This window comes from Danio aesculapii, chromosome 14 (genome assembly GCF_903798145.1).
Source record: "Danio aesculapii chromosome 14, fDanAes4.1, whole genome shotgun sequence".
NCBI lineage: Eukaryota > Metazoa > Chordata > Actinopteri > Cypriniformes > Danionidae > Danio > Danio aesculapii.
In genome coordinates this window covers 36,079,940-36,090,356 of record NC_079448.1, presented here as the reverse complement: position 1 = coordinate 36,090,356, position 10,417 = coordinate 36,079,940, and the positions used below count along the sequence as shown (strand labels likewise).

The window sequence follows — 10,417 nt, the reverse complement described above, 5'->3', positions numbered from 1 at the left end:
TGATTATAAATAACTATTAAGAGAAATCATGATTGATGTCAGGTTTGTTTTTTACTTCATGCCCATACAGATATGATTTAATTTATTATAAATAGTATTTGCATGTACCTCACAAATCCCATATATCCTAATATTGTTTGTACTGTAATATACAGACCAAAATAAAAAAGAAGCTAGAATACATTGAGTTTGTGAACACAAATGTTCATAATCAAGTTTCCCCTTTCGGATTTTATTTTTAATGCCCAGAACTGTTTACAGAATCCGTTCTCTTAAATTCGCATTACAGCACCAGTTTACAGATCTTGGCATTTGTAACATCCATCATTGTAAATGTTGCGGTTTGATGCTGTTGAGAATTGCGTGTAGTACTTGTTCTGATTTTGTTGGTACTTAATACTGGTATCAGTATTTGCCTCAATTATTAAAAAAGTAACCTCACTTATCTTTTCTGTCAGTCTTTTGACTGTTGATTTGGGCTATTTTATATACAATAACCATGTGTGAAGCAGTTCACTGTTCTAAAGTACTAATAACTGGATTTGTGCTGTGACGACTCTTTATTCAGCTCTTATTGTTACACACTGCAGCATGAGCACTGCATAACCTGACCAATGATCGACAAAAAGGAAACATTGGATATGTTTCAATAGCGAGATTACTATTGCGGAAATATTTCAGTATTTACCTTCACAGGCCCTTCGCTTCAGCAGTGTTAGATTGGCGAGCGTTTTCTTCGGTTTTTGTAATTTATGTGGCTATTGTAAATGTAACCTCATGAATGCTCATCATTTTCTGTTCTTATCTTTTCTTTTCAGATTGATTTGAATGTTTTTAAATAACTGTTGAATTAAATGGATATTTTCCAGTAATCTATTTATGCATAAAAGTTGATTTTGTTTTTTGTTTTCTCGGAAGGGTTAATAATGTGAACGATGAGGGTCAACAAAATGTTTTGACATTGAGGAAGCGCTGTTTTAAAAAACTCAAAGCATGACAGGTGTAATTTATTGTCATCATGGATCTATTTGTGACATGGGATTTTTGTTCATATTGTTGTACAAGTGATCATGTTTTGAAATACAAAAAAAAGGAGAAAATAATACAATGTACAACACATGGTTCTGAACAGGAATTATAATTATGTTGTATTTCCATGAAATAAAAACATCTAACAGATACAGATTTATGTGTTTTATTTTTTCCTCATTTGTACTTCGCTTTAATATATGTATTTTTTTTTATTAGAGAGAACCAAACCTTCTTAAATGAAAAATAAAGTGTGTGTGTAGATTAATAGATAATGTAAAAATAGAATAATGAAGTGGTAAATGACTTAAATATATTATAATTCAATTTAATGCTAAATAATTTGTTTATACACTTCTAATTTTTGACTACTATATATTCATATATCTATCTATCTATCTATCTATCTATCTATCTATCTATCTATCTATCTATCTATCTATCTATCTATATATATATATATATATATATATATATATATATATATATATATATATATATATATATATATATATATATATATATATATACTTTATTAGGTACACCTTATTAGTACCAGGTTGGACCCCCCTTTGGCCTGCAGAGCTGCCTTAATCCTTCATGGCATAGATTCAGCAATGTACTGGAAAAATCCTCCAGTAGATAGATTTTGGTCCATATTGACATGATAGCATCACACAGTTGCTGCAGATTTGTCGGCTGCACATCCATGATGCCAATCTCCCGTTCCACCACATCCCAAAAGTGCTCTATTGGATTGAGCTCTGGTTGCTGTAGAGGCCATTTGAGTACAGTGAACTCATTGTCAAGCCAGTCTGAGATGATTCGTGCTTTATGACATGGCGCGTTATCCTGCTGGAAGTAGCCATCAGAAGATACACTGTGGTCATAATAGGATGGACATGGTCAGCAACAATACTCAAGTAGGTTTGGTGTTGACACGATGCTCAATTGGTACTAATGGGCCCAAAGTGTGCTAAGAAAATATCCCCCACACCATTACACCACCAGCAGCCTGAACCGTTGATACAAGGCATGACGGATCCATGCTTTCATGTTGTTGATGCCAAATACTGACCCTAGCATTTGAATGTAGCAGCAGAAATTGAGACTCGTAAGGCCAGGCAATGTTTTTCCAATCTTCTATTGTCTAATTTGGTGAGCCTGTGTGAACTGTAGCCTCAGTTTCCTGTTCCTAGGTGACAGGAGTGGCAACCAGTGTGGTCTTCTGCTGCTGTAGCCCATCTGCCTCAAGGTTGGACGTGCTGTGTGTTCAGAGATGCTCTTCTGCATACCTCGGTTGTAATGAGTGATTATTTGAGTTACAGTTGCCTTTCTATCAGCTTACACTGGTCTGGCCATTCTCTTCTGACCTCTGGCATCAACAAGGCATTTGCTGTTGTAGTAGAAGTCAAAATTTGAAGTGGTTCATCTCCTTGTTCAAAAACTATTGAACAACACCCATTTTTATTTTAGTTCAGTTTTGAAAAATATTTTTGATCCACTGTATATTTTTCTGCTTTTAATTATTTATTTTTCATTTATGTTCTTGTCTTCTAAAGATTGTATTAATTTATTTTCCAGGCTACATTCAGAATTCAGAAAGCTGTTTGTGATTGGCGAAACCATCATGACTTCCAGCCACCCCACGCGTGCGCGCACGTGCCGTAGACTGGTTCAATGACCCGGTAAAACTTTGTGTTGTGTTGATTCGAATTAAAACCGTTCGAAATGTCTATATCAAGATGCGGTCCACCACGTTGCTGTGAGTGACGTTTAGATGAATATATAAATATGTGATGGGCACATTCCACTCACGAAAAAAGATAGAAAGCAAAACGGAGGAGAGAGTTGTTCAAAATCACCTGATCATATCAATGTGGATGTCTGCAGCAGCTCTGGCTTCATGTCGACAGATGAGAAAGTCACACAGACTAGAAACTGACATTATATGGATATAGGTAAGACTGTAACGTATGCTAATTTCAATAAATTTTTTTATCATGACATATTGACGTCACAATACAAAATAGCCGTAGTTAAAATCACAAACATTCATTTAAACTGTTATTAAATGGAAAACAAACGCGTGCCCTACAACGCCATTTGATTTACTCGCCAAAACCATAACACCACGACAAAAATAATATGCAGACAGCCTATGGACGTTTATTTATTTATTTTTATTAGGCTAAGCTGTTCACACGTTAACTAAAGTGATGGGAAAAGTGTATTTCAGATGTTTAATGAGGTGGAATCAGTCACCGTTTGATATTTGGCTCCACTGTGCATCAAAGTAGCTTTATTTTAGATTTATTAGCCTCGAACTTAATTTCATCTTTAAGAAAGTCTTCAGATAACACTATGCTAATGCACAATTCATGATTTAATCAGTAAGTTCCTGTCATTTCTCGCACCTTGGGTTGGTCTGAATGGGATGTAATTAATTGCCTTGCTTTAAGAACATTTCATCCAAGGCACTTAGCACTAGATAAACATTTCCTCCACATGGGGATGATGGCACAGCTGGAGATGTGAGGATTACACTTAAATTTTTTAATGATTTATAATTATTTTATAGTTGTTTTCAGAACAGACATTTTGAGTAAGTTATGAAAATGGCCTCTCTCTTTATGCATATGAATACACATCTCATAAAGTGTGTTTTGTTGGAGCAGGAGTGTTTCTTGGCCTGTGATTGGCTGGGCTGAATGGCAGGCAGAGGAGGGTGGTGCTTTTAAATGACACACAGAGTAAATGTTTGCTTTCCATCAATAAAAATGACACCCAACACCCCCAATCCACCAAACAGCTGTCTCTCACAATGGAGAAGACGGAGATGTGGAGGGAGAGAAAGGGAGAGGGGCGATCTGTGACCACTGAATGAGACACAATGCCAAACTAGCAGACTGAAAAAAGGAGATGCACGTGAATATTGGAAATAGGCTATATATGTAGGCCTTTGTTGTTGTGATCAAAGATTATAATGTCGGTTTTAACATTATTTCACCTTTTTGAGGGGCAGTTCTTTGAACCATAATTATTCTATGACACATTACACTTTAATAAAATAAAGCTTTTATTAACATTGATGTTCCATGAAGAGCCTTTAACAAATTGGAGCTTTTCACTCTTCATACGGAAGAGGGTTCTTTAGATTATTAAAATGTTCACACTGTATAAAAAAGATCTTTAATTAGCTTTTTCCAGAAGAAAAGGGTTTCTTTTGTGGCAACATTGCAAAAACATTTTTAAGTGTACATTATCAAACTGAAAAAACATTCAGGGATGATTCTTTGGATTTACTATTTTTTTTAAGTTGTGGTTGTAAACAATTTTTTTATGTTGCATTTAAACAAACAAATGAAGTTGAGAATTACTAAATTTAATTTGTTTGTTTAAATTCAACATATATAAATAGTTTGCAACAATTTTGCAGACATCATTTTTTCAGTGTAGATTCGATGAAATAGTGAAATATTAAAAAAAAAAGAGAGAAAAGCCTTCAGTAAAAAAAGTTCAGTGCTGTTACTGTGTACTAAAAGTACACTCAAAAATTACTTTTGCTGTTTGTCCAAACTACTTATTTAATATGAGTTGATACAACACAATTCTTAAGTTTTTTTGGGGGACAGTTGTTTGCAAAACTTTTGCAGACATCATTTTTATTCAGTGTAGTTAACTGATTTATGTTGGGACAATATGAAGAAATTGTGTGGAACCCAGCATTTTTTACAGTGTAAATATTAACTGTAAAAGTTAACTGTTCGGAACAGTTGTTAACTTAAAGCTAAAAATATATATCTGCATCAAAACAATCAAATGTTAACACCTAAAGTTAAACATTAAAAAATAAAAAATCGTAAAACAAATTATCTTAGATCAATTTTGATCTAAATACCCATGCATTACACAAATTATAAAAAAAAATCTTATTCTATTATTGTGGTAATGCAACTAGATTTGAAATCGACGGTTTGTTACATTTTAATATGTAAAGATAGATAGATAGATAGATAGATAGATAGATAGATAGATAGATAGATAGATAGATAGATAGATAGATAGATAGATAGATAGATAGATAGATAGATAGATAGATAGATAGATAGATAGATAGATAGATACCTGATAATATTAATTAATAAATTAATAGTTATATAATGCAGTACATTTTAGAAAAAAAAATTTGTCAGCCTTACCAGCACACCCCCCCCCCCCCCCCCCCCCCCCAAAAAAAACACAATTTCACTAGGAATATTGCAGTATGCAATATTGTAAATGAAGTCAACATTTAAAGTGCAACAAAAGCATTCATCAAAGTTGTCCAGAAACTTTTGAACAACCCCCATTTTTGCCTTTTTCAAAAATAAATGTGTCCATATGCACATCAGATGTTGAATTCTGTAGTCATAAAATGGTGCAGTAATTTTAGAGAAAGAAAGAAAGAAAGAAAGAAAGAAAGAAAGAAAGAAAGAAAGAAAGAAAGAAAGAAAGAAAGAAAGAAAGAAAGAAAAAGAAAGAGCGTTTTAAGCTCTTTGAACAATGACTTTATCAATCGACCTGACTATTGTTGTATTATTGTTGTATTATCATTTTGAACGTTTACTTAAAGTCGTTGAGCCGACTCTTTTGGGCTTGGTCTATTGCTATAACTGCTGATTTAGTGACAGTATAATTTCGGATTATGTTTTTTATTGAAGGCTCAGAGCTCGGTGTTGTGGGTTGGGCAGGGCAGGCCGCCGGTCAGAGGGCGGGAGATCAGCGCTCATATATGAGACTCCGGGCGAGAGAAACTGCTCATTTACTAACTTTCCTGACAGGACTGTCTGCTGTACAGCAGATCACACACCCTGTGCTGGATTTCCAGATGCTTCACTGAAACATTTCGCATTTAGTTGAATAACAGGCGACATGATTGACGAGGTGAAGCGGGAGAGAGGCGATCAATGGATGCCATATTACTCCAGCGAGGTACGTTCTTCACTAATACATTTGATTCAGTTTATTTGTTGTGCATGTAATAGCCTAATTGGCTTAATAATTAGTGTTAGCCTGACGAGACTTTATATACGTTTTATTAAACTTTTAGCAGTTTTTTCTTTTCTTTTTTGTTCATATTTTATTAATTATTCTGTATAAAATAGGTATAAAAACATAGCAAAAAGTACAAACTTTTATTTTGGGTAAAGGGTGAATTGTTTTATGAATAACTAGACTAATATAGGCCTATGTAGTTTTTTCATTTCCTAAATTTCTAAACTTTTAATATTACGGTTTTTTTTTCCATTTATCAGCATATTTATTCATATCTTTTATCAATATTTCCCATATTCATCCTTCTATATATTTTTTTAATTATTCACGCATGTTACAAATCTTTCAGACATAACTTATAAATTACGACTTATAAATTAGTTAAATAAAGATTTATATTCGTATAACGTTTAAACACCGTTTTAATCTCACTTTATTTCGTTGAAAATAGTCAACATCCCCGTCATAAAATAAATAAATCAACGGTTGAACACAAATACAGAAATTATTTTAGTATTTTTTAGGTATTAAAACGTTTTTAAGTTTTTCGTTGTAATCGCTTTTATTTAGTAGAAAATTAATATGATCCAGTATTTCAAAATATATCTACACTGTTAAAAATCCTGGTTGCCTTAAATTTTTAAGATGAATCAAATTAAGCTTATGAGTCCATTATGTTAAACTGACTTAAAACAGCTTGCCTAACTTATATTAATTAAGTTAGAACATGAATAATAATAAGTTACAATGACCTAAAAATGCTGTCTGGACTAATTGATCATGTAATTTTTTACAGAATATATATATATATATATATATATATATATATATATATATATATATATATATATATATATATATATATATATATATATATATATATATATATATATATATATATATATATATATATATTGGCTGTCAAATCTATTATGACATGATCTAACTATTTTTCCGAAAACTTTTAATTAGTGATATATTTTCTTAGTATGGCATAATTAGAGCAAAATACAAACTGCCCTATAATTTTCACCTGCAATAGCATATTATCTTGCGTTCTACAAAAAGATGACGGGCATTTTTGTATGTTTATAATCCTATGACGCAGTGACGTTGATATTCTGGATAGGCTTATATGTGTGTCTGCGCCTGTGTGTGGTCTCGGGGCAGTTAATTGATTGACTCTGTGATTGTGTTGAATGTCTCGCGCTTTGACACTCGTGCATGACTCTCAATCGGCCCAGCACGGGCTCATAACCAGAGGGGCGTTTCGGAATCCCAAACACGAAAGCGGGGTTCCGACTTGAAAGGGCCGAATTATTAGAACGGTGTCCATCGGAGGGAAAAAAGAACATCCGAGAGAACAGCAGTCGCGCCCCCAAAACACCCCTCTGTCCCGAGATAGAGAAAAGGCGGACGGTGAGTGACTTAAAAAGAGACAAAACAAGGGTGAGAAGAATAGCCGGACTAGTCGGATAATGGGTTATCGGCTAGGTGGGTGGTCAGAAACAGAATACATTTAGGCTACTTGGCGTAACCCCAAGGCGCCAGTTTGGTTATGAAAAAAGGGATAGCCAAGGATCCACGGACGCCGACGTCAGCAATACAACAAGTCATCGTCATCATCAAGATTTGTTATTTCGGTCCCCAACAATACATTATTTACCTGAAAAAGCAATATTTATTATTAAAAATTGTTTTAACAATATTCTTATTATTCATGCATAATATTACATTTGATTTAAATATACAATCAAATATAATGTTAAGATTAAAACAAAACATTGAAAACAATTTTAGAGTGATTTTAGAGAGTGCAGCTTTTACACTGAATTGTCATTTAATCATTGTCATGCCAAGATGTCTCTTAACTGGCAGTAAAAACAAATGTATACAGTAGGTGCCAGCATGTCTGTAAAATAGGCAGAGGGACAATCAAAATAAATAGGTAATATATATGAATTTACTAGATAAATATACTAGATAGATAATTTAGATAGATAATTGCAGTTGAAGTCAGAATTATTAAACTCCCTGAATTATTAGCCCCCCTGTTTATTTTTTCCTTAATTTTTGTTTAATGGAGAGAAGATTTTTTAAACACATTTCTAAACATAATAGTTTTAATAACTCATTTCTAATAACTGATTTATTTTATCTTTGCCATGATGACAGTAAATAATATTTTACTAGATATTTTTCAAGACACAAATGTACAGCTTAAAGTGACATTTAAAGCCTTAACTAGGTTAATTAGGTTAACTATGCAGGCTAGGTAAATGAGGCAAGTCATTGTATAATGATGGTTTGTACTGTAGATTATTGAAAAAATATATAAATAGCTTAAAGGGGCTAATAATTTTGACTTAAAAAATAAAAAACTGCTTTTATTCTAGCCGAAATAAAACAACTAAGATTTTCTCCAGAAAAAAAAATATTATCAGACATACTGTAAAAATTTCTTTGCTCTGTTAAACATCATTTGGGAAATATTTGAAAAAGAAAAAAATTCAAAGGGGGTCTAATAATTGTATTGAACAATTTTATTCAACTGTATTGAATTGCTAGTAATAATTAATAATAATAAAAAAATAGTCAACATGTCTCTAAGCATATAACTTTACTGTATCTATTTAGTCAACAGATTTAAAAATGAAATCAGTTAAAAAAATTTGAGATATTTTCCCCCAATTTTTTCTGTTATTTTTGCCCTAATACTTTCTGACTCCAGATTCCCACAATACAGTAGAAATAGAAGAAGAAAAAAGAAGAAAAAAATGTGTGTGTATAATGTTATAAAGCTAATTTGTAATTTTTGCAGATGTATTATGGCTCAGACAGCCTGCCATTGGGCCCTAGAGGATACTCTCCCCCAGAGCATCACTACCAGAGTTACGGCCCGCCGTGCGACTCAGCACCTACAGGAAATCCCGGGAGACTCGGAAGCTCAGCAGGACTTCTGCCACCTCTAAACCCTCCAAAGGCATACGCAGAGATCAACTCCAGCGAACCAGAGTTTCCAGAGCTGAAATCAGTTTACCGCCGGACATTAAGCCATGCCAAACCGCCGTACTCCTACATCTCTCTCATCTGCATGGCCATCCAGCAGTCTCCAGCCAAAAGACTGACTCTGAACGAGATTTACGACTGGATCCGCCAGCTCTTCCCATATTACAGACAGAATCAGCAGAGATGGCAGAACTCTATCCGCCATTCCCTGTCCTTCAACGACTGCTTCGTGCGTGTCCCAAGATCTCCAGACTCTCCAGGGAAAGGCTCATACTGGGCTTTACACCCTGACTCCGGTAACATGTTTGAAAACGGATGCTACATGCGCCGCCAGAAGCGCTTCAAGTGTCAAAAAGCCGCATCAACAGACAAAAACTCAGACGGAGATGACGTAAAAGTGGAAAGGAAGAAAAAGAAGGAGGTCAAGTCAGTCAGCTCTTCTTGTAAATCGCCTACAAGTGATGCTACAAGTCAAAGTTCAACAACAGTGAGCTACATCAACACCAAACCAGCTTCTCCTTCCCATCTCAATCCCTCACATACTTTATTTCCCACCCAGCCTCCAGAGATCTCGACACATTTGCCTTCTCTGAGTGTGCCGTTTCCAGCATCAATGGAAACCAGCTTGCATTGTGAACCATCATCCCAACATCAGCCCATTTCTGTCCCGCGGCTTGTGGACTTCCAGTACTGCGAGACTCCTGTGAGCTACCCGCTTTACTGCCAGTCTAACAGCCATGCCAACTTCCCCTCATACACCACAGACTCTGTTTACTATCCTGGATTTAGCATGTGCTCGGCTCCTCTTCTGAGTTCCTCCTGATCCATGTCGGTTTAAGGAAAGACACTGCAGGTGAACAGGCTTGAAAAATGATCTAATGGTTATCAACACACTTCCCCAGCTCATTGATTTCATTAAGAATCAGATGCGTTTTTGTGTCAAAAGTTTTCTGAAATTCTTTTTAAATATGGAAATGAGGCATTATTTAAATTAAATTAATGAATTAATTTGCATACATTTCTGGCACAAGAACTTTCGATGGAAGTCTTCTGCATTTTTTGACATATTAGAGTCAAAGTTTCTTATACAGAGGGGGTTTTGCAGTCCATAATTCAGAAAATACTGCCAGAATTAAGCTTTTTTTTAATAAAAGATTTTTAAATAAGGAAATTGTGTATAAATATATTGATTTGTTAAAAAAACTTTTAGAAAGTTCTTATGAATAATACTGAAATGTTTGGCAAATGTACTGTAAGTGCCGCTGAAATGAAATTTATGGCATTTAACATTTAGAAATCAACAAAAACAAATTGATAAAGTGTGATAAAAAGAAAACTTAAG

At 34.2% G+C, this 10,417-nt stretch overlaps 2 protein-coding genes across 4 annotated transcripts in view; both read left to right on the top strand.

The window, feature by feature from the left end:
• cyfip2 (cytoplasmic FMR1 interacting protein 2) overlaps positions 1-1,163 on the top strand; it is a 56,412-nt gene extending 55,249 nt beyond the window's left edge. For all 3 annotated transcript variants that reach the window (XM_056471923.1, XM_056471922.1, XM_056471921.1), the window contains exon 29: positions 1-1,163. This exon is cut by the window's left edge and continues 467 nt beyond it. The gene's annotated coding sequence lies outside the window, so the exon portion shown is untranslated.
• A 4,744-nt stretch (positions 1,164-5,907) lies between these two features.
• On the top strand, positions 5,908-10,215 carry foxa (forkhead box A sequence). Its single transcript, XM_056472565.1, has 2 exons — positions 5,908-6,003; positions 8,888-10,215. The coding sequence occupies exons 1-2, from the start codon at positions 5,944-5,946 to the stop codon at positions 9,896-9,898; spliced, it is 1,071 nt and encodes a 356-aa protein (XP_056328540.1). The 5' UTR covers positions 5,908-5,943; the 3' UTR covers positions 9,899-10,215.
• The last annotated feature ends 202 nt before the right edge of the window (positions 10,216-10,417 follow it).